This window comes from Phaeoacremonium minimum, assembly GCF_000392275.1.
Source record: "Phaeoacremonium minimum UCRPA7 unplaced genomic scaffold PA7_03_scaffold_254, whole genome shotgun sequence".
NCBI classification, from domain to species: Eukaryota; Fungi; Ascomycota; class Sordariomycetes; order Togniniales; family Togniniaceae; genus Phaeoacremonium; species Phaeoacremonium minimum.
Window position 1 is genome coordinate 8,620 of NW_006921159.1, and position 27,395 is coordinate 36,014.

At 48.7% G+C, this 27,395-nt stretch overlaps 5 protein-coding genes across 5 annotated transcripts; 3 read left to right on the forward strand and 2 right to left on the reverse strand.

The window, feature by feature from the left end:
* Window positions 1-16,147: 16,147 nt before the first annotated feature.
* UCRPA7_3179 (hypothetical protein) lies at window positions 16,148-16,618 on the reverse strand (the record flags this gene model as incomplete). The annotated part of the gene is made up of 1 exon (XM_007915748.1): window positions 16,148-16,618. The coding sequence occupies one exon, from the start codon at window positions 16,616-16,618 to the stop codon at window positions 16,148-16,150; it is 471 nt and encodes a 156-aa protein (XP_007913939.1).
* A 291-nt stretch (window positions 16,619-16,909) lies between these two features.
* On the forward strand, window positions 16,910-17,614 carry UCRPA7_3180 (hypothetical protein; the record flags this gene model as incomplete). The annotated part of the gene is made up of 1 exon (XM_007915746.1): window positions 16,910-17,614. The coding sequence occupies one exon, from the start codon at window positions 16,910-16,912 to the stop codon at window positions 17,612-17,614; it is 705 nt and encodes a 234-aa protein (XP_007913937.1).
* A 1,719-nt stretch (window positions 17,615-19,333) lies between these two features.
* UCRPA7_3181 (putative oxidoreductase domain-containing protein) lies at window positions 19,334-20,709 on the reverse strand (the record flags this gene model as incomplete). Its single annotated transcript, XM_007915745.1, has 4 exons — window positions 19,334-19,675; window positions 19,750-19,972; window positions 20,027-20,211; window positions 20,410-20,709. The coding sequence occupies 4 exons, from the start codon at window positions 20,707-20,709 to the stop codon at window positions 19,334-19,336; spliced, it is 1,050 nt and encodes a 349-aa protein (XP_007913936.1).
* Window positions 20,710-21,497: 788 nt separating this feature from the next.
* On the forward strand, window positions 21,498-22,617 carry UCRPA7_3182 (putative dimeric dihydrodiol dehydrogenase protein; the record flags this gene model as incomplete). Its single annotated transcript, XM_007915744.1, has 2 exons — window positions 21,498-21,849; window positions 21,905-22,617. 2 exons carry the CDS (start codon window positions 21,498-21,500, stop codon window positions 22,615-22,617), a joined length of 1,065 nt encoding a protein of 354 aa, XP_007913935.1.
* A 1,719-nt stretch (window positions 22,618-24,336) lies between these two features.
* On the forward strand, window positions 24,337-25,113 carry UCRPA7_3183 (putative sugar transporter protein; the record flags this gene model as incomplete). Its single annotated transcript, XM_007915742.1, has 1 exon — window positions 24,337-25,113. One exon carries the CDS (start codon window positions 24,337-24,339, stop codon window positions 25,111-25,113), a length of 777 nt encoding a protein of 258 aa, XP_007913933.1.
* Between the last annotated feature and the right edge of the window lie 2,282 nt (window positions 25,114-27,395).

Consider the following 27,395-nt stretch of genomic DNA (forward strand, 5'->3'; position numbering starts at 1 on the left):
GCGGGTGGAGGTCAGGGCGCTATTACCTTGCGTTCTCCGATCTACCTCCGTAACTCTTTCAACTTGGTCACGAACTGGAGATCCAGTGTGCCGCAATTGACGATAGCTTACATGTTCAATTCTATTCTTGTGATGTCTCAACTCGACAGCATGTTCAATTATTTATTGTTAAGAGCACTGAAATTCCCAATGGTTTACAATGCAAACTTTGCAAGTGCAATGTATCCAAAATTGGATTCCATTGTCTATACTTTCTCATCCGAGTTGATTTCAACAACCTCCTCAGCTCGAGGTGTATCAAGCCATCTTTCCAGTTGCTCGCCACTTATTTGCTCAAACCTCATGCTCTTCTCCTCGGCTGCAAAGTTTCCTACAAAGCACAAGAGCCAATATACCACACTGCTCAATGTACATGTAAGGAGCCAGCCAACTTGATAGATATGCAGCCACTCCACTGGCACGTTCTCTCCAAAGGTCCGTGCAAACCCGGGGATTGGCAGAACAACAGCAACTACATATGCAACCACTGCCCTCCAGTTGACACCAAGTCTATACCAATATCTACCCTCTGGCGTGTATAGATCGGGTAGATATATGTTTCCTCTGCGACAGACAAGATAATCGGTCAGAAAAATGCCGACGAATGGCCCTAGGAAAATCGAATAGCCGCCGAGGAACTGGAGGAAGCTTGTTGCACTCTTGAGTATTCTCCAAGGGCAAATGATAATACCAAGAATGTAAGATATGTACATTCCTCGCTTAATATTGATGTACCGTGGTAGTAGAACAGTTGAGTCTGCGCCCCATGGGATGACATTCGCTCTGCTCACTGTTAGATGAATCCGAAGGCAATGGTGAAACACACTCACCCTAGATTTGACCCAATAATTGAGAATATAAATCCAAGGGACACAACAGCAACTCCAGCTCTTGCTCCATGAGTAGGATATTTCTCAAGTATAGCCAAGCAGAGATCCCAAGGGTTCCAAATCAATTGTCCCCACCCAGCCCGGATGGCACTGGCCCCGAAGATACCGAGGGTTGCACACAAAGTATTTCCAATAGGAAGAGCGATGAGCTGTGACCATGAAGGCGCAGTCTTGTTGCGGGCATATCGAGCTAAATCTGGCTGGTTCACAATGCTGGTACTTGTCTTGCCCATTACGGAGTTTATTCCACCCAGCATTGCCCAAGCCAGTGTCGACCCCGAAAGAGTGCCAGACTTTTCGAACGTGCCAGCCGATCGCCCTGAGTGACGTGCTTGCAGCATACAAAATACAAACAGTCCAATGACAATTGGGGGCAGGACGATCGATTTGATGGTGAAAAGCAGCCTGACTTTCGGTATAGGTACACTAAGAAGGGGTAATGTCGTGATCCTGTGATTGATGAATGTTTCAGTAAGGACACATATCATGAAACAGTGTCTGAAAGTACTCAGGCTTACCAGAAGACGATCAGGCCAATGACCTGCTGCGCTGTAATGTACTGGCTGGCAGGGATTGAATTCTTCATCTTGGAGAAAGATTCCCCAAATATAGCACTGAAGAGAACGGCTGTGAAGTAGCCTCCCTGTATTAATTGTACGCCAACCCAGATAGTCCCAACAAGCACCCTGGTGAAGACAGGAAACAGGCCACCGTACAAGCCCCATGGAATACGGCAGGCAACCGGGAATCCAAAATGATACGTCGCCGAAGACCTCGAATGCATTACCATACCCACGGCGCCAAGAAAGTGGGACACGAAAATGCAAATAATAGCTTGCCACCATGTCATTCCAAGTGAAACCAGAGAAGAACCAGCAGTCCAGACACCAGTGGAAAAGCCTTGCATACTATTAGCCGCGGCCTGTCAACTGTATGGGATAGGTTCCTACCATAAGACCACCAGAAAGCTGCATAGTCCCACCATCCCCATGTCCAATGACTTTTGGGGCTGATGTCTAGATCTTCATTTGTCCACGGATTCCGATTCTCAAGTCTTCCTTCCGCAGACTCTTTTGTCTCGATTGCGGCCAAAAACGCCTCCTTGCTCGCAAATGCTGCTTTAAACGACTTGATCCGGCGATCCATTTTGTTTGGCGGGCGTCGAACACTAGGTGATGGATTGGCTGTGCAGTACTCTTCAGAGTTCTGCGAAAAGTGCAGAGCAGTCCTTTATTAGGAATAGTTTAGTACTGGTTCGGTCTATCTCCGATCTCGTGGTCGGTGTACGCCGCAAGCTAAAACTTCATATCTTATCATCGCCGGCGACTTATCGACGCCGTTATCTAATCTTTGGCCTGTTATCTTCGAATTATGGTGGTTATCTCTCGGCGGTTGGGTTTATCAGCCCCTAGTTGGCGACACAGTGGAGAAGTTGTGGGTTTAAGAAAGCCGATCTCCACCGACCTGCGGATCATCGTAACCGAAACGCTGTCCTTCAAATAATAACCCTGTGTTGCTACTGGGGTCATCACAAACGTCAAACCGTGATACGTGAGGCCCTATTACAGTGTGCATTGAAGGCTTCTATTCATAGTTTGAAGATAAACATTTCAGCATGGCCCCAGGAGCACTTGTTGAACCCGAACCTACGGAAGTTGTCTTCCATGCGGGCAAGGGGACCCAAAAGCGCGTGGTCCTCAGTGGCAGCGATTTGAAACCGACATTCGATCGTATCCCGACCGTGGACTTTAGCAATGCGACATCTCCAGACCTCGAAGAGAGACGTGCAGTGGCACGCGAAGTACGCGATGCCTTCACTAAAGTCGGCTTTCTCTACGCCATCAACCATGGTATCAGTCCCGACCTGCAAGAGCGAACGACCAATGTCATCAAGGAGTTCTTCGGACAACCTCAAGAAGAGAAGATGAAAATTCATATCAACAAATCACCAACTATCAAAGGGTATGAGGCTTTGCTGGAGACTAGGCTCGATAAGCGAACCCCGGGCGATTTGAAAGAAGCGTTTAGCATCGCCGATGATCCATATGAGCCCGAACAGAATGCTCCTCCAACCCTCGATTTGTCTACGTATCCTCCCCCACCACTAAATCAGTGGCCCGAAAATCCAACTTCATTCCGCAGCACAATTTATGAGTATCGCACGGCAGCCCAGAACTTTGCTTCAACACTGCTCCGCATAATTGCTCTTGCTCTAGACTTGCCGGAGGATTATTTCGACCATATGACGTCCTTCCCAATGGCCGGTATCCGTGCCTTGCACTATCCGCCTCAGCCGACTGCTGCTGATGACACGATTGGAATCGGTGCTCATGCAGATTACTCGTGGATCACACTGGTCAATCAGCTTACAGACACACCAGCGCTCGAAGTTCTCAATGCCAACGGACATTGGATTCCAGCGCCTCCAATCACGGGAAGCTTAGTGGTGAATGTGGGCGACTTTCTTGAGCGCGCCACGAATGACAAGTTCGTCAGCACTGTTCATCGTGTGCGCAACATCAGTGGGAGAGAACGTTATAGCCTTGCATATTTCTTCTCCCCAAGTCAGGATGTGATGATCAAGACTATTCCAACTTGCGTCGCACCTGGAGAAACCGCGAAGTATGAAGATGTCAAAGCTGGAGATTGGCAATTGGAGAGATTGCTGCGAGCAAGAGTAAATCATCCAGCGAGCATTGCTGCACGGCAAAGAGGAGAAATTTAAGTCAAGGATTCATCCCAAGTTAGCATGCGTTTGCAGAAATCGTTTGTGAAGCATTTCCTTAGAATACAATATCCTATGTAGAATTTATCTGTCAGCACTCTGATAGATCGCCCTGAAACAGCCACGGGCGGCGTACACGTAGTGAATAACATCCTAGGCGGAAATGTGTGGGTATCCCGTCGATAACTTTTCCAGTGCAAGACTTTCTCCGTGCACTATGATATATATGACTTCCTGGGGATTTCCGTACTCCATCTACCGCCTCTCTTTTCGCATCAAAACCATTCTGCCAATCTTCGCCGCATATTCCTCTATGCCGTTGCCAGTGTTGCCTCAAACGTTACTGCTGCACCTTGTAGTCGTCACGAGGCGCAGTGGAAAATGGCATCGAAGAATCAAAAGTTGGCGTTCCACACCGTAGTCATTGGAAAACGTACAGAAACGAAGCCACTGGCTGTATGGCTGTATTTGATTGTGTGGGCCATATTTCAGACAGGTGTACCAGTCGTAGGACATCTTACGCTCAACCAGTGCTTGAAGTTCCAGCGCATCAATTTCCGTCGTCTAACTTCCTCCAAGTAGTATTGGTACGTCTTGATCACTCAGCCTTCTTTGACTAGACACAGGAAAATTTTTTCGCGTATATGAATAGGACATACTGCGGAAGTCTTGAGATACGCCGCCATCGTTCAATCTGTGTCAACGGTAGCCAAGATTTTTTCGTTATTGGTATTTAGATTTTGCCATTCATCGAGAAATCATTATGGTCGGTCTTTCATATCAGCCTTGTCTAGTGCAATTCTTAAGGATGACGAGTTGATAGTTTGTCACGTAGCATATATACCACTTCAGATGACTGGTCAGCTGGGAAGATCTTCCTTTTGCTTGATAGCTCATTTGTGACAGAGTTACTTTTTATAGGCTGAGACTAGTAGTCTCATCACTGCGCTTGTTGAAGATTAGAGCTAAAATATTCTTGCAGATGTTCTCTGGCTCGATTACCGCAGACACCAGTGTTGGTGAGCTGAAGCTTGAGTGAAGCATGTTTACCATGTGCTGATGCAAGATGAGGAAATCACCTCCCTTATAATATTAAGTTACTGTGGTCACGTATCTACTCACTAAGCTTTGATGTAGCTTTTGCCTTCATTCTGGCCTCCACAATGCCCTGCCTTATCGATACACCTAGCACAAACAATGTAACATCAACTTCGGAAATCATATAATTTGAATGTGTAATAAATCTACCTTTAGCACTCAAAGGATAATGTCATGAGCTCGAAAAGCCACACCTCAATCCGCCGCCTCGAACCGACGATCGAATCATCCACGGAAACATTACCACGATCGGTCAAGCAGCGCAATCTGGCCATACTGCGTTGTTTTGCACATGATAGATGTTGCTTAAAAAGTATGGTACCATACCTCCCCCGCATATAGCATCCTGTACACAGACATTTACGAGGCGGGGACGTTAATGTCGGCAAGGTATTTGAGGCCAGCGGAAAATGCCCACGAAGCTCTACATGCAGCTTCTCCGGATTGTACCAACAGATTCCGAAGAGTTTTGCCTCAATTTACAGCCCCCAACTACCCCTTTCCCGGAAAATTGCCCCGCATCCCCATAATCTGATACCTAGGTCGGCACTTCTGTAATACAGTATGGCCGCCTGCCGCAACGGCGCCTCTGTAGGGAAGAATCCCGTGTCCATAATTCTCGAAGTATAGAAAGGCTTGGTATCCTTTGTCAAATTATTAGGCGTTGTCAACTCCCGCAGAATCTCATCTGGAATTGTATTGTGCAATGACAACAGCAGACCAAAATGAGTCTAACCGATCTAAAGAACAACTTTGCCCACGAAGATGGACAGCTTACTGACGTCTGGGCTCCCATAATTGCTACATTTGAGGAGTTGAGCGAGGGGATACCAAAGTTTTAGAAAAGAAAAGTGAGTCATCTTTTAGTGATAAAAGAGTTAGGTCTTCTTTTGCGTGGAAACGCTGCTGACTAGTCACGATATCTAGTTGTCCGCAAAATTGACTTCCATCTCATCACGGCCCTTTCGACAGATCTAATATCGCTAATGCTCATCTTGGAAGCTTCCAAGAGGATCTGGGCCTGGGTGATACACAGTATCAAACCGCCGTTGCCATCATGGTAAGCGATTTAATAAGCACACATACATATACATGTAGTATAGAAGCAGCAACATGAGCTAACTAAGCTGTAATAGTTCGCAGGATATTTGCTAGGTCAGGTTCCAAGTATTATTCTTCTGACTCGTGTACGGCCATCTCGATACATCCCGGTTGCTATGGTCATCTGGGGTGGTATATCGCTATGTACTGCCGCCGTTCAAAATACTGCGGGGATCATAGTAGTAGTACGGATTCTTCTTAGATTTGCTGAGTCTCCATTCTTCCCGGCTGCGCTGTGAGTACGCTCAGTGCACTGAACACTCACTCAGGGTGACTAATGAATTGTGAAATCAGACTTCTCATCAGCTCTTGGTATAGACCATCAGAAATTGCGCCACGGGTTGCGCTGGTGTACTGCGGCAACACTGTCGCCAACGGTTTTGGCGGTTTGATAGCTGCCGGTATCCTGGGAGGTCTGGACGGTAAAGGTGGACTGGCAGGATGGCAGTGGTTATACATAACTGAGGGCGCGGGAACAATGATCGCCGCAGTGATCGGCTACATGTTTCTCCCAGACTTCCCAAGGACAGGACGCACCAAGTGGCTCAGTGATCAGGAGCAGCGTTTTGTTGAATGGAGATTGGCATTGGCCGCTAATGACGAGATTGACGAGAACGGCGGTATCCGTGACGCTCTCAGGGACGCTTTTACTCATTCTAGGGCATGGATGTTAGTCGCGATACAAATATGTCAATTGACCTCACAGTCATGGACATACTTCTTCCCTGTAAGTTATATTGCCTTAAAATCACTATGAGGAATGCCAAAGAATCTGATACATGGATCAACAGACCATCGTTGCCACTCTCGGGTACACTAGGGCCATTACGCTGCTTATTACCTGCCCAGTTTATTTTTTTGGCTTTTTACCTCGCTTGGGAATTCATGCTTGGCACGGTACACCAACAAACGCGCAAAACTCATTACCTGGCCACTGCTGGTCGACATTGTGGGCAATGTCTTGGTCATTTCATCCAAATCGACTGCGGTCCGTTACACGGGCATGTATTTATGTGCGCGGGTTCTTATTCGGCATTCAACGTTGTTCAGACATGGATTGCAAGCACCGTTCCTCGTACTCGCACTAAACGAGCCATCGTCTACGCGTTGGTGAACCTGATGGGTAACTCGTCTAACATCTACGGGTCTTATTTTTCCCCCTCAAGTGACGCCCCTAAGTTTCGCAAAGGAGGTATTATCCTCTCATCCTTTGCCGCAGGGGGTATACTTCTTGCGACCTCTCTGGCATTGATCCTTCGTCGTCTCAACAAGAAAGCAATAATGGTGGAGAACCAGACTGGTGTCCGTCAGTACAAGTATCTATACTAGATATGCGACACCACTGTGTCAATTCATCACTGGCAGCATCGAGCTGCACCACTAGACGAGGTACATGGGATCCCTGATTAATGTCCAGAATTCGTTTGCAACAAAGAAGAAAGCGGTTGTTTTAACTTAATATGGAAAGAAAGTGCAAGTCTTGGGCGAAACATGGCCGCCTTACGCACAGCCTCTTCTCCGTCATGCTTGTTCACGGGGGCCCGCCCTCTTCCTCTTTCTGGATAAGGGGGAATCCGTTGTAAAACTGTCTAGGGTATTGATACATAGTTGATTGATAGTGCCTGGAATTAGTTATTTTCAAGCGAGCGTGTGCTTTATAGTGCAAGCATCAAATTAGTAATTGTGGCCATGGGCGTCGTTCTGTGCTCAACTAGGTACGCAAACATAACTACTATACTTTACAAGCGCATAATCCAAGCAGATATCCAAAATCTGAGCGATACGTTGTGAAAATATAAACAGCGGCCCCATTTCTCCTTTGCATTCTGTACAAAAGTTTGTTCATTGCTAATATAACAAAACGTGACTGGCGGGAGACGTGCGATATGCTACAAGTAGTAAGTTTCCAAATGTTCCTCAGAAGCTGGAAGCATCGGATCAATGATGGTTACATCTCTGCTACAAGGGGTTTACCTTATATGCGTCGAGGGATGTGCGGCTACTTGACTGACTGCTTGCTAGTAGTATGAAAACGCAGCGTCGTGCAATACCCGATGATGGATTTCATGCACAGGTGTTTTGGAGCCCACGTAGGATCTGAAGAAGAGCAACGCTTGAGTCAGGAATAGTCATCACTCTGTTGGCTGTCTTCAAGATTTGTGGAAATCGGACGAAATTGAAAGCATGAGTCTTAGTTGGCACAAACTATGAATCGAGCCCCCAGAGAGTGAAATAGGACAATAGGTATGTAGTCATATGCAGAAAGAATCTCCCGAAACGCATATATATAAGGAATGCCGCCATGTAAATTATCTCTACTTCGTATCTAGAGGCAACTAAACAGTGGACTATTTATACCCTTGACATCATGTGTCGTGCGACCCCGGAAGTGTACACCCTATGCCAACACCGGCGCTGGTCATGGGAATTTTGTCCTTTGGCCCCAGATAATCAGGGCTTCTTCCCTTGCAGCCACGCAGAGTACTTAGACGAGAGGTATGTAATTAGTCTCTTGGACTACTGTGGAGCATGTGACCTCCCAAACAAGCAGAATGGCTGGTGGGATTGCTGCGCTTGTCGCCAGGGCCCGAACAGTTCTGGAGAGTGCAGGTTCAAAATCCGCCGTCAAACCAGGGGTCAGGATCGAAGAATTGTGATTTACGAAGAGAATTGCAAGCACATGTGCTGTACAACCTGCCCCAACCATGTCTTTCCCTTCCCTGAAGAGGGTCCATCCAACCCTGCACCTTCATGAAACGCAGACTTGTTACGCTGCTGCCAAGGAGGCTAGTAAGAAGGACCAGGATTTAACTTTTTACAATTTTCTTAGAAGTGAGACTATCAGAGATATTTAGCACCGATTAATTCATACATAGCTTTAATGTGCAATTGCGCTTTTCTTTCTTTTTGGAATCTTAATTCCAACCTCTAAAGCCTGTGGTTAAGAGTGTTTAATAAGAAAAGACCTGCTGCTTCTTCAACTTTCTTGATATCATCAATTGACAAATCAAATATTAAGCAAACCTTTGCCAATGACTGACCATATACAATGAAGAGTTTACAGCTCATGGTAGTCGGAGATGATCTAGTGCAAATGATACACACCCCGAGGTCAGAACGACAGCTCCTAGCCAGCTGTCTAATTTTGTCCATCGGAAGTGCGAGCTTCTATTGATTGTTAGATAAGAGAATAGTCTCTAAAGCTAAGAATAGACTTTGTAGGGAATCTAAACTCCTTGAGTGGCTAGGTATAGCCAAACTACTTGTTTTTGGTGTAAATCCAGTCTTCTTCTACTCTTATGCTAGCTCCTCTCGGTGTGAATTCTCGAACAGCTGAGGTTGAATGGTATGGACCGAACGCCAAGGCGCTCACAGCAAGGGGGAAGCACTCTGTTTGGAACGACTCAAATGGAGCTCTTCACTCCCATGCTTGAAAATACCATGTTTATATAGACACCGAGTGCCAACAATTGTAGTGATGTCGGTGATGCAGGTAGGCATTTTCCCCAGTCTAGTTCAGACCACCTGACCTCCAGGAGTACCTGTGTCCCTCGATTCCACCTAGAAACCAACCACCCACGGGCAGACACCCGTCAGACTACGCCGGTCTCCAAGAATGCATTACTTCACCGATCTCCTTCTTGGGAGCGCACCGCCCTCGCCTTTTCGTCTTTCATGACTCGCGATAGCATCTCATCGATTGCGCCCTTGCCACGTTCTTTTATCAATATCTCTCTAGCACCTCTCTGTCTACACATCACTTTCTTTGATAGGAAGACATGGGCATCGCAAACTTGATACGGAACAGCAACGGCAACGAAAGGGATCGAGCGCTTCCAGTACCGACTTCGAGAGTCACAATTCCGATGCTATGCCAGCCTTGGCCGAGGTCTCCGTGGATGTGATGGAGGCCGTTAACAATGATCCGACCGTCTTCTCCAATGCCTCTTGAGTAGTCGGCCTGTTGATGGATAGCCGCGACCACATCTATCCGTGATACATGCCCGACGTCATCACCCGCGCCTTGCCAGCCGAGAGAAGTCGAGACATCGATGATATGGGCCTCCAACGTCTCGACGAACGTGCCATACGAGAGTGTCGGAGCATCGCCATGTTGTAAAAATCGACCATACCCTACCTTGTGGCCGTATTTGGCACCAACATGTCTCGAGGTGTCTAAGTCGCAGTTCACAAACTCGCGGGCATGGGAGAATGGGCTATCACATGGCTAAATTTGCCTGCCGCCTAATTAGTCGATAAGCAGCCAAACAGGCTCGTGTCAACTCACCACGTCGTTGGCAACCAAAGGACATCGACTTGGCGATCCGGGAAGCGGAGGGTTGGTCACACGCTGACCCGAATAAGGCCAACCCCCGAGTACGTCGGCTCGCTGCTGAGCTTCATCTGTGAGTGTTTCCCCTCTACATGTCCTCCCTACGCGCTTTATCACGGCTCTCCTCCCGCCTCACTCTTTCCCTACCCCTGCTCTAGGCCTGATTATAGCCAAACACGCGATCGATCCGATCGCCCCATGGTAGTATGATCCTGCTCACTCCTTCTCTTACTGAACCGCTGTCTCTCGGCCTCAGAAATTCCCTCGACGATCTATCCTCCGCTGGCGCGAACGGTGAATTCGAGCTTCTGAACGATCACGACACGGCTTTCCATGGTGGAGATCGAAGCGAGCGCGACTCGCAAAGTACAAATGGTAGAGCAAAATTCAAAGAAGACAGCTACAGATTTGAAGAAGGGCTTAGTATCACATATGCCCACCGACCTGAACGCAGATACAATTTCCCAGGATCACGTCAAAATGAGATTGAACACTGACCGTGGAAGATGCAGATGTCTACATAGCTCAGCTCGAGACCATCTCAGCACAGTTGAAGGCGATGCGGAATCACGCGGTGAACGGCTTCATCTCCCGTCTTTCATGTCTAGGCACCGAAGTCACGTCTCTACTCCGCATCCTTGGTGCCCCGATCAAGTCATACACAACACAGCTACGCGAGATGGAGGATGCGAAGGCAATCGCCGAATCGTACACAGCTCTATGAGGCCGCCCGCAAGCAACCGGACGATGTGGAACTGCTAGCCAAGTGCAAAATTGGATAAATGAGCTGGCCGCAGGTATCGAAAAATTGCGAGATCTTGTGGAGGGCTAGAAGGATGCTCAAGAAGCTTTAGGAAGAGCAAAGGCTGAGTTGGAAGGTCTGGCGGCTCTGCTTGAGAAGGGGCATTTCTTTGATGGGCTTTGAAGCATATCAATATGTTATGGCGGGTAATCGATCTCCTGTGGTACGCTTTTGATGTACCTAGAGGTGGATTTTCTGTGCTTGGCGTAGTACATCCCGACTGATCGGAATCTTAAGTATCGCCACTGCCGGGGAATCAATCGGCCATGAAGACCACGGCATCAATAAAGGCAACTTATAATCGAGTAGGTCTCTCGCTTTTCACGTCTTCGAGGTCTGTAGATATGTTCGTAATTCTAGAAGAATCATGTCCGATAAGCCGGGACAAATGCGCCTTAAGTGTAGGGATAGCATGGCACCGATATACGTGGAGAACACAACGAGCAAGCTGTAATCATGTTCAACCTCGATCGTGTGAGCAAGCGGTCTCAACGAGGGAGCGTTTCTCGATTGTTTGACATATTCGACGAGAAAACTTCTTCACTACTTTCGAAATCTGTGATACCGCTTATTTTGATTCTCTTAGGCTACGGCATTCTTCCATTGCATTATAATGTTCAGATATCTGCCTGGTTAGTGGCATACGTTTTTTCGCCACGATGCGGAGTGGCTCAGCGTTAGCAGACAAAATCTTTTCTCCATCGTGTCCAGATGCTGGCCGTATCACAACAATTTGATGAAGCCTGGGCCAGATCAGCGACGCCACGGTCTCAACAGGATGCGAGAGAAGTAATTGTCGAAATAAGCTTGGAAAAACGACATGGTGCCTTGCAATGCACTGTTGATCTATAACCAATTCATTTTAGTTAGATGGATCCACATTCAGCGCGTGCCTTTCCTTAACCCGAGCGTTCCTTAGTTTGCGATCGATCGACAGTCCAGAACCCCCAATACTGTAGTGTGTAATTTCAGGCACAAGCCAGAACTGAGGAGGAACAGAAGAGCGCGATCATTGTCATTTTGGAAAGAATTCTCGAGATCGAGGATCAGTCACACTTCCTGTCCTGGCAGATGCTAATATGCGCACTGTCATTCACAGCATACTGATGGAGGGTTCAGTGAACGAACCAATGCGTCTCTACCAGCTGACCGGAGCGCCTACTAAGATCATATGGCCGATGTCTCCGACCTAGCAGATTGCATCTGGGAGGTGCAATCTGGTAAAGAAGTTACATCACCACTTGATACTATGTATCGATGTCTACTTTAAAAAGCCGAGTAAGAGAGGGCGAGCAACTGTACTGTAGAATGGCTCATCTAAACTATCGAAATGACTGAAGTCATCGATGTCTCACCACCGTCAACGTCGGATCGGCACTCTCGAGGTGCTGACCAGAAACCCCAGCATCTTCTTGAAAACAATTGCTAGCTAGTTCGCAAAGGCCAGTCGAGGAACCATAGAGGCGAATTCTCGGTTAAATAATGAATCTTCGAGCAGGGGTCGCGAGTGTACTAGGCAGTATACCTTGCTCCGATGAAGTATGTGAAACCCACCATAAAACCCCTTAAGACGATCTTGTAAATATGTCGGTTGCGTGGTAGGGCTTGATGTCGTGACATGGCCACAATTTGGTCAAGATTGACTTCAAGATGAAGAAAAGATAGGGGTAAACAAGTGGATTACTACAAACCCATATAATAGCCGAAACCGTTTGGTGGCTGGCTCATAGTGGGCCATCTTGAAGAAACCTTTCCCATGAGGGTATCTATCGCCGCCTTAGTCTGGGTCAATCCTTGTTCCCAGATAAGCCGAGGCTTAATACCCCACCCCAAGACTCCAAAGCACACCTCAAACCACCGGTAATGATGATGCATGACTAGTGATGCACAGTACATCAGGCCTGTTCTGGCACCTGGAGCTTATGCTTTGCAGTAGTCATCTTTGTGGCAGGGATGGCACCCCTACTCGCAGATGAGCGGCAGTTTTCTTTACCAATTCCTTCGTGTCTCGATTCACCATCGGCAGTTCAGAAGCAGGTCCGAGCGAATGCATTCATCTCATATACATTTTGAAGACGCGAAAGCGAAACCCTCCCAACATGCACCCAAATGCATGGTCCATCCGATCGATGAACACTCCTTCCCGAAGCTTGTATTGGTCATATATCAAATAAGACCTTGCTACTTCCCATGCTCGTTGTTTTCCAATTGTGGACGACACAAGGTCCCCTGGGAGCACAACAGCCATGGCTATTGAGAATCGAGGACCAGAGCTCCAAGCTGTTTGTTACACCCTTGTAACAACAGCCTTTGTAGCCGTCTGCCTCAGGGTCTATGTCAGAACATGTATCGTCAAGAACTTTGGCGTAGACGATTACTTCATGCTTGTTGCTTTCGTGTGTTTGTTTTCAATCCGATTTCTGCATCACGAGCCACTGACTTTGTTTTTGAGACATTTTTCACCCTTTTCGTTAGCTTCGCATTAGCAGGCGTTCACTACGGCACGGGCCGACACCGAGCTGACTTAGATACTGAAGACTTCAAGGAGGCGATGATGGTAAGCAGCTCTTCGCATCGAAAGCATAGCAGAACACAGTACTGATGACAAGCATCTAGTACTGGTGGTATTGCTACCTCTGGTACTGCATCTCAATGATTACATCCAAAATATCCATCGGGTATTTCCTCTTGCGAATCACAGTTAGAAGGATCGACGTATTACTCGTTTATGGCACCATGCTCATCACGGTTCTCACGGGGGCCATTTTTTTCTTTGTCACCTTGCTTCAGTGTCGCCCGATTTCCTTTTTCTGGAACAGGGATCAAGAAGGCTCTTGCATCAACGTAGAGGTCATCATTGCGCTCACATACCTATACAGTGTGTTCAGCGTCATCTCCGACTTTACCTGTGCAATTCTCCCAATGTTCTTGATTTGGAAACTGAACATGGATCGGAGGAGTAAAATTGCTCTCATTCCCATTATGGCGATGGCCTGTGTGTTCGTATTGTCCTTCGCCTCGTCGCGTATGCGCAGCATCTGATTGAAAGAACAGAGCCAGTTCCGCGGTCGTTGTGCGATTCCCTTTCGTGAAGGATTTTAGAAATCCTGACTTCCTGTGTAAGCTTCCTCGATGATACTTGAGTGGAAAATCACAAGTCTCACCTACATATAGGGGCAACCATCGACATTGCGCTCTGGTCGACAACGGAACAGGGTCTGGCTGTCACAGCCGGTAGTCTGGCAACCCTTCGACCGCTACTACGAATTCTCACTGCCAAAATGAGCACGTCGTCGAATCCGTCCGGCATTCAAAGTACAGAACACCTGAAAGGGCTCGGATTCCAGAGCGGGGGCAGCCGGGGTCCTAGCAGAGGTCCCTTCTCACTCACTACTTTTATGCGTGGTGATGACAATAGTATACAGATTGCAGATGAAGAGCCCGAGTCTGAGAGATTTAGAACTGACATCAACGACAAGTCATGGAGTGGAAATGTTGTTTCGGAGTGGCAGAATCGGAACGAGAGCGAGGCGGAGTTGACAGGGATTGATGGAAAAGGGCAAACTATCAAAATAACAACGACGATCAAACAGCAAGAAGAGCGAGGGATGTAATTTCGTCGATTCTGGGTCAATCATAATTTCATCAGCTCGCTCTTACGGCTGCCAATCTTTTGTCGTCTCAACTTGGGAGATGTCCGCCAGCGCAAGGCAAGTCAGACAAATATTTGTAATGATGACAAATGAAATAGAGGGTCTGCTTGGCTGCTTTTCTGCTATCATAAGAGATACTATCGATGGAGCAGCTTTGGAATCGTTCGTGTTTCTATCATACTGTAATACCTGCTGGGATCTCATGAGAGCGATGGCGCCTCTCGACTGTCCGTTCTGTGACTTCTTTATAAACACGTAGCAATAGGTTGCGGAGTCGAATCATTAGCGAGCATCGAGAAGAGGTTTAAGAATTACGTAAGATGGAAAATGGCCTTCACGGAGGAGGGGTGAAGGTCTAGTCCAGCCAGGGCCTGTGCGAGTAATCTGGAATCGACAAACTCTACAAAAATGAGACCGTGAGGAACTTGCCTGATCACGATGGCCGTTTTCCTTACTCCGTTCATAGGATCAGAAGATCGATAGCTCCAAACCTCTATCTCCAGCAGCCTGGTGTTTCCGACAAGCGACAGGAGAATGCAAAGCCTTGGTGCTTGGTTCATGTGGTGAACACATTGACCATAAAGTACAATAAAAATTGACTTCATGCCTTGCCGGGACGAAATGACCACGAACATCGGCACCGCCCTCGAAGACCATGGGAGGCAGCCCATTTACTACTAATTGTTATAAACGAAGGTTTCTGTTCAGCATACAGTCAATTTATCCATCTTAGTTTTCAGTATAACTTCATCCGTCAATGTTTTGAGTTGACCTGGCCTGCTTAGCAGAAAACACGCAAGGCTACCAATACTAATTCACAATATTTAACATTAGCCTTGGGACAGTTATACGCTGGATCAAAAGTAGTAAACAAAGTCCACTGTATTTCATTGTTTACGCATAAACTGCTAAAGGCTGCACCTCAGAATTCGACTCCGTTGCCTCAATGATCGTATACGAAGACAGCCTCTTAGCCAAAGACAGCGACAAACTGGCTAATTTCCTTCCCACTAGCAGATCTCTAGGTTACATCCCAGGGATTATTATCTCATATACCTGACTTTAGAGAGCCTGGCCTTGTGTTCACCATAATAACAGTCACCAACACAAAAGTCGAAACTACGTTGACCAATCAAGTCTCTACTGGGACCTGAGAAGAACAGAAGGAGGAGAGGGAGGGGAATTAGTTGAGGAAAAGTCTGCCTCTCCACAGAGAAAGGAATGGATGGACAAACAATCCGCCAACGGGTTGATCTCTTCTGTGTGTGCATCTTCCAGCACCATGATCATGTACACCACCAACAACCAGGAATATGGTGACGGTATTTCCAAGACCTGAGCCAAGACCAAGAATTCCCGGGGCTCCTCTCTTGCTGTCTTTCTTCTCGTCGCCTGCCAGCATTCCTGCCTTCCTCTCTTCCTTCCTTTCTCCGTACTCAGATCTCAAATGGCCATCTCTGTTCTGAGTGCTTGCCGACGTCGCATCGCCCTCAGCCTTGTTTTCGTTCAATGTTGATTGGCATCGAGGGACAGCCGACTGGCTAGGAAGAGGTCCACATTGTCGCGAGGGATAGCAGCAATCCCCTGCCGACTCAACTTTGCCGTACTCAGCACATTGTGGCCCATCTCCTCGGCGCTGACGGTGCCCCATTGGTCAATGCTCTCCATCAGCATGGCAACGTCAAACAGCGGAGGACAGTGCCGTGTGGCCGAGGCCGCCGTCGTTAGGCCTAGGGCGTCCTGCAGTGTGTTGTTGCGCAGCGCGACGGGCACGTCAGGCTCGTTGGTGCGCCAGACGCCCGTCTCCGGGTCCAGGGGGAAGCAGTCGTAGACAATCCACACCGTTTTTTTCTCCTGTGCGATGCCGACCACTACCGTGGAAGCCTGACTGCTGGAAGCCCGCAGGGGCCCAACCCATGGCGATGCCCTTGTAGCTACGGTTGTCCGGGACCAAGAGCGGGCCGACGACGTGCACATACTCGGGAGGTGGGGAGGGATCTGTTGAAGAAGGAGAACAGGAGGAGCGGGAGACGATGGTTCTTGCAGTTGGAGTGCCGATGTCAGGAGTGCCGATGTCAGGAGTGCCGATGTCAACGGCATTGATTTCGCCCTTGGTCTTGTTGATCCCTTGTCAGACGCCTCCTCAGCCTGCTTCTGCTGCTCCTTCCTCCTTCTCCTGGTTTCCCTCCTCTTGCGGTTCTTTATACTCGCGCTGCCACTTGCGCCGCCGTTGCCGCCGCCGCTCTGTTTGCTTGGAGATTATTCGTGATGTCCATCCTCATAGCCGACTACCTAGACCACCTCACCGAGCTGCAAACGACAGCCCTACTCATCCGCAAGCAACAGGACGGAGAAATGTCCCTAAACGGGCTCCCCTCCAAGATCTTCATCTGCATCGGTCCCCATCGCCGCCAACCACCACTACCCGCCGGCACCGCCTCTCCCACCGCCGTGCACGTCATCGCCAGCAGTGCTGACCACTTCCAAGACTTGTCCTCGCTCCATAAGTGGGCCAGGGAGGCCCACGACAGCCGCAAGCAGAGCTTCCCCGCGCAGAACGTAGTGGCCCTCCGCCTCACGGATCAGTTCTACAACAAGCTGCGAGCACGCGCCGGGGACAGTGAGGACCCTCTCACGGCGTGGTACGTGGCCGGAGAGTGGACCAGCCGGGGCATCGTGGTTCCAGCTCCAACTCCGACTTCCGGGTCCAGCGGCAGTGATGGTACTGCTGTTCCTGCAGGTCCTCCTCTCCCCACTCTCCCTCTTCAAAGCCAGAACCGAGACGCACCTGCACCGGCAACGGCAGCGACCGGGACCTCCTTCGACCACTGGGGCGAGACGGCCGTCGCGCTGGACGTCAAGAGCGGCCTCAGGGTATGTCCCCGCTGCACCAAATGCCGCGGCACCTTCCTATTTGCGCAGTCCGCAGACAGCCTCGTCGTCGAGAGCTTCAAGGTCCAGCAGCAGCAGTAGCATGGGGGCGGGACCTCGCCGATGCGCAGGGACTTCCTGAGCGGATCGTGTGCGGAGCACCTGGGCCATCTCTTCTGCACGGCCCTCTGAGACTTCATTTCCGAGAGGAGGCCAGGACGGGCGAGATGGGGGTGGTGATGGTGATGACAATGGGGGATGGTGGGTGGTTGCTCCACGGAGAGGAAAAGATTCCCGCAACGGTTCCGCGGGCAGATTGGTTAGTGGCTGGGGGGGTGGTCGTCGGAAGAAGTGAGCATGGGATTGTAATGACGATAATAATGATGATGACGATGATGACGACCATGGCAAGATGGAATGACTATGAATCGAGATTGATGCGATTATCTAGGTGCATGCCTTGTGTTTATGAATGGAGCCTTGCTGTCCGCCAATGATTGGTTTCGAAAGTACACTGTATATATAATTGTTAGGTTTCATTAAATGATGAGAAGATCCTTAAATGTTCGGACTGATTACCCTGTCCTTGATGACAACAACGACAACATCTAGTGCTGATACTTCGGTCCCTTGTTTCATGCCGAGCCACTCCGTTTCCATGTTGTCGGTGTGCACTGGGCCGACGTGCAGACCGGAATAACAAATAAGATATTTACTATGTCTATAGTGCTGAGTTAGAGGAGCAAAGTCTTACCCCTAACAGCAGTCAGATGACTTCTTTCGCTATTACTTACTTCATTTTACTCACTTCACTTAGCTATTACTACTTACAATACAATAATAGCTACCCCTTCATTCTGAGTACGTTCTTGCGCCCTGGAGGCTTCTTTTTGTGTGCTCTATATAACATCTTGATTGGGTGTTGGTCAGCAGTGGACTCTGCTGCGCTTTTTCAGTGTCTAGAGCGATCTGTGCAACACAGCCTCGACCGTCAATCGAGGGAAATATACGTGAGGTAGGGAAGCTGTGAGAATATGAACTACAATACAACAGACATGGCTAATCGGACTTAACTCGATAGAGACCCGACCGGGGAATTGGTCCTTACGATGATACTACATAGCTCACCGCGAAAGCCGCTTACGCTAGATGAGTGTTTGAATATCAAGTACGCAGGCGGGAGAGATAATTGTGTCGTCATTTGGCATTTGGACGTCATATAATGCGGCCATCTTGAGGTATAATCGAAGTGTGCTGTTGAGGGATGGTGTCAAGGGATGGGCCAACAAGCCACTTCCGTAGCAAAGTAAGGAGAAAAACGTCTGACGGTCTGAAACCGTCACTGTTAATTGAGATCTATCTCACTATATAACAATCGACCTGCAGGGATCAATAGGGGTCCTACAGGGGTCGAAATGTAGCAATCTGGGGGCGCCGTAGTAGTAGGTGAGCCATGGAGATCCACTACACCTTGACAAATCCCGCTTCGGCTGCATCAGGTGCAAATAATGGCACGTCAAGGTAAGAGAAAGAGAGGAAGGCCGCCAGTCATCCCTGCCCTTCAAAGTGGCTGGCAGCCTTTCAGCCTTGTATTAGGGAAGAGCCGATGGGTGCTTGATCCTGACCATCATGCATCATCATGATGCGACGAACAATGACCGTGCCAGAATTGCGTCCGCCATGATGCTCATTGCAGCCTCCTAAACTCCCATCCTCGCTCGTAGCCTTCGAATAGAGCGGTGCGCCACAGAAGCCAAGATGCTGCAATAAGCCCAGGCATCGGAACGCCGAGTCTCAAGAGTCATTCGGACGCTGATACGGTTAGTTCCACTGAACCGTGATACCTTTCTCGTGTGACTCCCTTGCGAGCTCAATGATTCTCAACACATCTCTTGACTGTGTTGGGTTGACAGCCAAGTCTCCCTTGCCGTTGATCGCGTCCGCTACATTCTCATACAAACCCATCCATCTCCCTGTCATCGTCGGATATGGGCCTGTATACTTGTTCGTCTCTGTATCATAGGTTTGGACGCTGGCATCAAATTTCTCGTAGGTGGTTAGTATGCCGCGCATCTTCTCAGATTCAACACCAAATCCTTCGTCGAGGGGCTTGAGTCCAGCACCAATCATCTCCTCCTGCGGGCAGGTACTACGTTGTTGAAACTAGCAAGAATAAGTCTCAGCCTTTAAGTTGTCTTCGTCTATTGACTGAACTTTCTGAACTGGTTCTCGCTCACCTTGATGTAAGAGCCCTTCGTTCCACGAACCAGTTGCTTGAGCTGTCGTTCCATAGGGGTCGTGACGGATGTTTTGACAGTGACAAGCAGGTCCTTCTGGACCCCACTGTACTGCAGAACAATGGTAAAAGAGTCCTCGACTTTACTTTCAATGCCACGCTGGGCACGGAAGAAACCAGTCACAGACTGAGGCCGTCCGAAGAGGGCAAGAGCCTGGTCGACGCTATGGGTACCTATACTGTTAGCATTCATCCTGGGCCAGCTTGTAACTTCCAACTAACCGAGGCCGAAGGCCATGCCAGAGCCAGGTGTATGCTTCTTCTGTGTCATCATCGAAAGCCAGGGCGGCGACTCGAAGTCATAGTGGATTTCGGCTTCCATAATATTGCCCAACGCGCCCTTCTCAACGAGGGTCTTAAGAGTTTGGAAATCACCATCCTCAGTGACAGTCAGCTTGATCAGCTTCATGCATCAAGAGAATATTCAGATCTGTCGCCGCACCTATCGCCGATTTTGAAAACACGTGAGGATAAGATTCATTTGCTGAGATAGCTTGATGACTTTGTCTGCCTCTTCGGATGACGTGGCAAACGGTTTATCCACAATCACTGATCATTATGTTAGTGATTCTCATATATTTCTAAGACGCCCTTGGCCTACCGTGCTTGCCCGCAAGAAGGGCTTCTCTGCAAAGAGAGCATGAGTATCTGTACGAGTTGCGATGACGACAAACTGAATACTTGGGTCGGCAAAGAACTCATCCGCTGTACGGTAATGTTTAGTCATCGGGAAGTCAACGGTGCAGTGGGAACCCTTAGGAGCAGAAGTCGGATCTGAAGGAGCTTCAGCTCTCTGCAAGATAGCAACAACCTCGTAGTCTGGGATGGCTGTGATGAATGGGAGATGAAAGCTCTTGGCAGAAAAGCCATAGCCAATAATGCCAACTATAATAGGAGCCATGACAGAGATTTCTCAATAAAGCTTCTATGAACTATACAAAGTGAGTGCCTGTTTGAAATTATAGTAATCAGAAGTATGAGAGAGGTACCCCATGCTCTATCATTGATAGGTAGGGCGTAGCTAGGAGATGGGATTGTCGTAAAGCAGCCGTCAATGATCATCTGGACATGGATGGTCAGCCTCCCTTCACTTCCTTCCACGCTTCTCTTGGTTGGGTGGAGATCCGATTGTAGTTAACGACGAATCGGTGCTAGCAATCGTCGAACAATCACAACTCTTAGCGTATCTCGACAAATAGCCGCTTTTGGAAGCATGTGGATGTGTTTGCAGGCGATTCCCGGAGCTACAGAGAGTGCCAGAACTCAAAAGTCCCCACCCGGGGAGTTTCGGGGTTATCAACTTCGCAACCATGAGTGTGGGCCCCTTATGCCCGAGGGACTGATCAATGAGTCTGGACCGTTGTCCAATATGAGCGATGGCATTAAAATAACGCAGTCGGTGCAGGTCTCGCAGCACTGAAATGGTTCCATTGAAATAAATTCCAGCATTTTTGGTTCAATTTTGGAAGTTCTACTCTACATTTGATCCAACCTTAGCCCTCGCCAGTCTCGCAGCACACGCCCAATCATCAACTCAGCAAGTCGCGACTATGACCAGTGCGGGAGAGTCCTCGCCCCAATTGCGATGGGGCATCTTGGGTACGCCACAACAACATGCTATGAGAATCTTATTTCAAGCCAGTGTTGACCGTAAACTTCTGCATAATAGGCACAGGATGGATCTCTACAATGTTCACCCAAGATATTCTAGCAGCCAGACCCGATGCTCCAGCTAAGCATACAGTTGTTGCTCTGGGTTCCTCTTCCCTTGAGAAAGGGAGCGCCTTTGTTGACAAGGTGTGGGAAAAGACTCCAAAGCAGCCTCGACCACAGGTATATGCCGACTACCAAGGTGTTTACGATGACCCCAACGTTGATGTTGTCTACGTTGGGACCCCACATTCCCTGCACAAGAAGAATTGTCTAGATGCGATTGCGGCCGGGAAGCATGTGCTGTGCGAAAAGCCTTTTACCATCAACGAGAAGGAAGCCCGTGAAGTGGTGGACGCGGCAAGGCACAAAGGTGTCTTCGTCATGGAAGGTGAGTTGAGATTGTCCGAGTTTATGTGAACCTGCTTATGCTTACTTCCAACTAGCTGTGTGGACGAGGTTTTTCCCATTGTTCAAAGCCTTGCACGAGGAGATCATAGTGAAAAAGTCGATAGGAGAAGTGCAACGTTTCTTCATTGATTTTGGAAACAAGATGCCCCTCGACACACTACCCTCGAACTCTCGACTCAAAGATCCCGCTCTAGGCGCCGGTGCTCTGCTCGATATTGGCGTGTATACGTTGACATATGCGTCGATAATTCTGGGTGACTGGAAGGTCGGCAAGCAGCATCCAGGACCGATAAAGGTGACTTCGTCTCTGGACATTGTCAATGGAATAGACGAGGCGAATGTCGTCGTACTTGATTACCAGTCTACCAATGAAGCTTCGAAGAAGACGGCAATTTGTACATCAACCTTCCGACTTCGAGGAGCGGAGGACTTTGCTCGTATCGAAGGCTCCAAGGGCAGTATCATCATTTTTGGCCTTGGAGTAAGCGTACCCGGTGGTTTTCGTTGCATCAAAGGCTTGCGACCGGGTTTCGGGGAAATTGATGAAAGATCAGAGAAAGTGTTCACTGTAGAGAAACCAGAGGGTACTGTGGGATTCTTCTGGGAAGCGGACGCTGTGGCGGAAGATATTGCTCATGGTCGAAATGAGAATGCTATCATTCCGTTGGACGAGACGCTACGAATGATGAGACTAATGGATGGCATTAGACGTGAAGCAGGGTTGATATATCCACAAGACAGAGACTAACAGTGTTGTTGTAATATGTCGCCATGTATGACATAGTTCATGCTGTTGGAATCTTCAGGCTTCAGCAACGAGAAAACAATCTTTCCCGCTAGTCTATGTGATTGAATAGCAAATCCAAGATTTCACGTGCTCGCATGATGTCTGGTGGGCTTTCGGACTCCCAGTATCGAAGCTTCTCTGGGCAAACTCGAATAGTTTCGGTCGTAAATATTCTCTTAGACAACAGGTGTTGCCACACTCCAGGACTAGTATTGTGGTGGACCAGTATGAACTTGTCGTTCTACCATCGAGGTTTTAGGTGATCGGCCACACTACCCATGACCAGCTGCATCGCGAGTGAGGTCCGCCTGACACCCAGACATGAGCCAAAAACTCTCGCATATCAACCAAGCCACAGGCCTTTGTCGATTATCCAGCATTTTGCGCAGGGAGCGCACGTATTTCAGGCGTCAAGGGTTATGACGGACGTATGTCGATACTTCTGCATGCTTGTTTGCTCCGGGTTAGGTGCATCTCTCGCCGACTATCCCGAGACTCCCCGCCAGGACTGAACGAAGTTAGCTCTCTGAACGACGGTGGCTTACTTTCCTGATTCCAGACCTCATCCCCTAGAGCTTTCTGCAACTGAGCACCCCAATACAACCATCCCCGCCCTCCACAGCATCTTTCCCCGCTTAGGGTTTGGCTCCCCACGGGGATGGTAGTGGGGACGGTAGTTCATTCTGATTCATGCGTCGTCCTGGTGCTTTCCCGGCCTGTAACGCGTTCAACAACCATAAATACTTGTCCATTCCGCGCAGCCATCTCTCCCATCATGAACATGAGCATACATTGATGCCTTGACTGGATCACTTCTAAAGTTGTTTTTCCTATTTACCATGGGTGCTAGTACTTTCAAGTCTGTGGGAGGAGAACTTGCCGCAGCTCTGCCTCTAATTGACAAGCCCTGGTACAAGAAACGAAACCAAGTATTCCTCAACTTCTGTATTATGAGCCTTTTCCTTCTCTCGTCGAGTAACGGCTACGACGGGTCAATGATGAACGGTTTACTTGCTCTTCCACACTGGCAATCGTTTATGAAGTTTCCCAATGGTGCTTGGCTCGGATTCATAAGCGGCGCCCAAAATCTTGGCGGAATTTTCTTTTATCCTGTCGTCGCATGGTCGTCTAATCGCTATGGTCGCAAACCAACCATTTTCGCGGGCTACTTCTTTCTGTGCCTAGGTGTGGGTTTGCAAACCGGAGCATTAAACATTCCCATGTTTGTAGTATCACGCGTCATTGTTGGCGTCGCAGGAGCTTTCTTTGGCGGTTGCGTGCCCTTATTGATGACTGAAACAGCGTATCCCACTCATCGCGGCGTTCTCACTAGTCTCTATATGTGCGGGTGGTATGTTGGTAAGTGTTCATCAACCCTCAAAATGCATGCAAGCAACCATGATGCTGAGAAGATTAGGCTCTTTCCTCGCTGCATGGTCCACGTTCGGGACCCGCAACTACGACAGTTCGTGGTCTTGGCGTATCCCGTCCATCCTCCAACTACTACTCCCTATAATCGTACTTCCCGGACTCATAATGATGCCGGAATCTCCACGTTTCTTGGCCTCTAAGAGCCGGTATGAGGACGCTCGAGCATTCCTTGTCAAGTACCATGCAGAAGGTGAAGAATCGTCCCCCTTAGCTGCATTCGAGCTTGCGGAAATCACCCGAAGCATTCAAATGGAGAATGAGTTCCAGAAGAGTAGTTCGTACCGAGAAATGATTGCCACGCCTGCCAACCGAAAAAGAACATTCATCACCATCTTCCTCGGAGTCTTTGATCAGTGGGCTGGCCAGAACGTTGCGGGCTATTATCTGTCTCCAGTCCTCACTATCATCGGCATCAGAACCGTCACGCAGCAGACCCTCATTAACGGATTCTTACAGATCTGGAATCTCATATGCGCCTTAACCGGTGCGTTCAACGTCGATCGTGTCGGGCGTCGCTTTCTCTTCCTTGCAGCCACCCTTGGCATGCTCATATCTTACATCCTGATCACTGCGCTTTCCGCCACCTTCGCAAAGGGTCAATCAGCCGCGGTTGGGACAGCCGTTGTACCGTTTCTCTTTCTCATGTATGGGTGCTTTTCTCTGGCTTTCACCCCGCTATTGACGGCGTATCCCGTCGAGATCTGGCAGTACAATTTGCGAGCCCGTGGCCTATCCGTGCTGTGGATATCGACTGCTATAGCCGTCTTCTTCAACATTTTCATTAATCCTATCGCACTCGACGCTATTGAGTGGAAATACTATATATTATACGTGTTCATTCTGGCCGGCGGGGGCGCCGTTATTTATTTCACATTCCCCGAGACGCGAGGTCATAGCCTTGAGGAGATGGCGCGTGTCTTCGATGGAGAGAACGCACCGGTTCCCAAGGAGGGCAAAATTGCAGACGATATTACGATATCCGGAGCTGCCATCCACATTGACAATGCTAGTCGGCCCGGGGTCTAAGCATTTAATTCAGTCTAAATCACTCAGCATCGGTGGCGTGGCCGTTTGACGCAGGAAATAACAGGCCTATCCATGTAGAGCGAGACCTGCTACTATACGGTTCATCGATGTTGTGTGGGTGGATGTCGGTCATATGGCAAGATGGCCATGGAAACTATTGCTTCAAGGTCTGCCGGGGAAGATAAGGGTACGTGCACTTCGGAAATCTCATGTGGTGTCTATTGAGACCGTACTGGTATATGCAAAAGCGCTTGGAATGCAAGTCCTTCAAGTTAGTGGTATATGTAGGAGTATTTCGCAACTTATTGAAGACAATGTGCATGTGTGTTACCCTCGTCCCCGCCTATCCGCAACAGGTCTGCAAGAAGCTCCCGCCGTGAACAAAGTTATCTCGTGGGAAATTTTATTTCATATGTCCACGATATCATTAAATTTGAATGCTCCGAAGCCACTCATTAGCCGCAAGACTGTGTTCAGCCTAGCATTGCAACGTCATACCGGGGAGATACGGAGAGTTCCCCGAATGAAATGGGGTAGACATGGAACTCACCTGAGTCATTAGCGCTGTCCCGGGGAGGTACGGGGAATTTTCCGAATGAACCCATTTTGGGAACACTAGCGCCCTCCCGGGGAGTTTCGGACTACCTTCAGACGGCAGAATCTCGATTACAATCGTTGCTAGCGAGATAGAGACCACGCCAGAGAAGGATTTGTCAAGATAAGCTTGACTGACTTCTACGTGGGATATACAAATATTTTCTATCATAAGTATAAACGTAGACCACGGAGGATACAGATACCCTTTGCATAGACTTGGTTTCTCACTAATTGCAAGAGCAATGGCAACCAATCCGCTAGGCACTCCATTAACAGGTGTGAGTTATGTTCGGTTTCATTTCTGGTCCTATGTGGAGGAAGTGAACTTTTACTTACCACAACAGTTTGCCGAGATTACGGCACAGGAGAAGTCGCTTGCCCTGCCTCATTTTACTGCCGATGACGCCTTTGAGATAGGAGTCTTGATACGGAATCGTCTGAGAGAAGTCAGTGACAATGCGGCAGTGGTGAATATTACGCTTGCGAACAACAAACAACTGCTCTTTCATGCCTCGTCACGGCCTGGGACTGTACCGGAGAATGACAACTGGGTGGCACGTAAGAGAAACTTTGTGCTTAGGTTTGGATGGAGCACCTGGGCCGGTCACAATCTCTTCGATATGGGTAACGAGGACGCATTCAAGGCCCGGTTCCAGCTGGGCGAGACGGCTGGTGACTATGCGATACATGGCGGTGGCTTCCCTATCCGTGTCAAAGGCGTGGAGGGGCCAATTGGTGCGATTGTTGTAAGCGGTCTCGCCCAGGAAGAAGATCACCAAGTCATTATAGAGTCTTTGCAGGCATTTTTGACTGCGGAAAAGTAGAAGCAGCTGTTCCCAGCCTCCGCTTCATGAAGCTTGTGGAGCGGGTTGACGCGATGAGGGAGTGCATCTAGATGTAATTATAGAGTTCTTTTATATGATCATAGCAGAATTCTACCATATTCGAATTTTTAGCTCTCGTTTCTGGCATGAGCTACGATGGTCCCTTTAGCGCAATTTTCCATGGCCAAGATAGAGTGGTTGGAGAAAGTATCAGATCATAGCATACGGTGAGAAGAATCATCTTTTGTAATTACCGGTTCTCAATCACAGACTTTACACTCCTAGATTTTACTAAGTCAACACGGCACACCTTCTCTAGGCTTGACTACGCCAGGCTGAATCTAATAACCTCCTCGCCAAATCAGCTCTATATACTTTCGGAATCAAAGGAATATGTTGTTCCAGTGCCCTTCAGCTTGTGCAGTTCGTCGACGGCTGCTTCGAAATCGAATTTTCGTACTGCCAGCACCGGTATAATCTTATGCTCAAGCATTGCGAATATCTGGCCTTTGCAGTTACGCAGTCCCCGCAAGAACGAGAGACATGCCTCTTTACCCCAGATGCCTCTTCAACCAAAAATCATTCTGAACGAATTTCATGTGCATCAGAATCCCAGAGCCTCATCGCGATAAAAGCCTAGTATAATGGGCCATACTAAGGCATCCCTCTGTCGTATATCCCATCCCGGACTTTGCATTGTGTAAAGAATAGCTGCAATAGCAATGATTAAACCCACATGATCGGACGGCTCTACCGTCACGGCAAGAAAAGTCGTGCAGATAATGGCTTGTTATGTCAGCCAATTGCCCTGCTCGTCCTCCCACCCGAAGTCCTCACAAGACCATCCCTGCAATGTCCTTT